We start from the raw sequence: 1,657 nt of genomic DNA, 5'->3' as shown, positions 1-1,657 counted from the left end.
AATTATTAAAGATTAAAAGTGGTACAAATAAAAAAAGTTATCTTTAGGTAATATTTTCAGAATAAGCCAATAAAAATAACCAAATTTAGGGCTGAACTTTCCTCATATGCTTCTGGGTTGTAGACCAACATAAATATCAAAGAAGCAGGGAAACCACCCTCCAAGATGGACAAGACTCTGAACAAAAATAGCAGGACAAAAATTGTAATCTCTTTGTCACATCTCCCTTCCCCACCCAACGAGTCTCCTTACTGCCCCTCTTACATCTTTGTTTCTCAGAGTGTAGATTAGAGGGTTGAGACTAGGGGTGACAACAGTATAAAAGAGGGCAATGAACTTGCCTTGATCTTGAGACTTTCCTGATGGTGGCTGCAGATATACGCAGATGACTGGAATGAAAAAGAGGGACACAACCATAAGATGGGCTCCACATGTCCCAAAGGCTCTCTGAAGTCCTGTGGTTGACTTCATCCTCAGCACAGCCCGGGCAACGGCACCATATGAGCTGAGAATGAGGATGAGTGGTATGAGAACAAAAATGGAGCTCATGATCAGGAGGGTCAGCTCATTAACACTGGTATCAACACACGATAACCGCAGCAGTGCTGGAACTTCACAGAAGAAATGGTCCATTTGGCGATGTCCGCATAGGGGTACCCAGAAGGTAAAGGAAGAATGAAGTGCTGAGGTGGTAAAGCCACTGACCCAGGAAGCCGCAGCCAACAGGTGGCAGAAACGAGGGTTCATGAGGACAGCATAATGCAAGGGTCTACAGACAGCTGCATAACGGTCATAGGACATCACCACCAGGAGGACACACTCTGTGGTTCCCAGTGCAAGGGAAAAGTAAAGTTGAATCATGCAACCGATGTAAGAAATGGTCTTTTCTGGGCCCCAGAGGTTGACCAGCAACTGAGGGATGGAGCTGGTAGTGTAGCAGAGATCCAGAAAAGAGAGGTTTGAGAGGAAGAAGTACATGGGAGTGTGGAGATGGGCGTCCAGGTACGACAAGATCATGATAAACAGGTTGCCTATCAATGTCATCAAGTAGAATATCAAGATAACCACAAAGAGAACTACTTCCAGATGAGGCCAATTGGAAAAACCCAGTAGAACAAAGTAGCCTTCAGAATTTGTGTTTTTTTCCCTCATTATCCTTTTTTCCTGTATCTGAAGGAAAAGTCATGAACTCAAAGGCTGCCCACTCATCATCGATCCCCTACCCGCAGACTGGCAAAAACCTGTGACATTTCCGAATACTGCTCTTATGACAGGAACATTTTTATAGTTTTATTTTTAGGTTTCATTCAGATATTTTTCCTGTTGTGGGTAAAATCAACAACTTTTCAAGAGAATGAGTTCTTTTCATGCATCCCTAGGTTAGTATTTGCATAGATAAAAATTAAAGATTACATTCCATAGCCAGAAGACAATTTTCATGAAAAATAATATTTTTAATTTTTGCAAAAAGAATCCCTTCTAATTTATTCCTTTTTTATGTATTTCAGGGTTACTTTCAGTTTTGTGGTTACAGAGAAAGATTCATCTCTAGTCTTAATAATCTTATATATAAATGAGAATTTACCATGAGATGAAAAACAACCCGGTAACACTGTTAAAAAGTCAATGTTGGGTGAAAAAAAAAACAAAAAACTTC

At 40.6% G+C, this 1,657-nt stretch overlaps 1 protein-coding gene across 1 annotated transcript; it reads right to left on the bottom strand.

Moving 5' to 3' along the window:
• Positions 1-216: 216 nt before the first annotated feature.
• On the bottom strand, positions 217-1,418 carry LOC117999712 (olfactory receptor 2J3). The gene has a single exon (XM_034989052.1). The coding sequence runs from the start codon at positions 1,150-1,152 to the stop codon at positions 217-219; it is 936 nt and encodes a 311-aa protein (XP_034844943.1). The 5' UTR covers positions 1,153-1,418.
• Positions 1,419-1,657: the final 239 nt, after the last annotated feature.

This window comes from Mirounga leonina, unplaced genomic scaffold, assembly GCF_011800145.1.
Source record: "Mirounga leonina isolate KUSES-001 unplaced genomic scaffold, KU_Mleo_1.0 Mir_460, whole genome shotgun sequence".
NCBI lineage: Eukaryota > Metazoa > Chordata > Mammalia > Carnivora > Phocidae > Mirounga > Mirounga leonina.
This window is presented reverse-complemented; position numbering and strand designations above follow the sequence as displayed.

What these genes read in the sequence shown, in the direction of transcription:
- LOC117999712 (XM_034989052.1), bottom strand. Translation starts at nt 1,152, where the DNA reads ATGAGGGAAAAAAACACAAATTCTGAAGGCTACTTTGTTCTACTGGGT.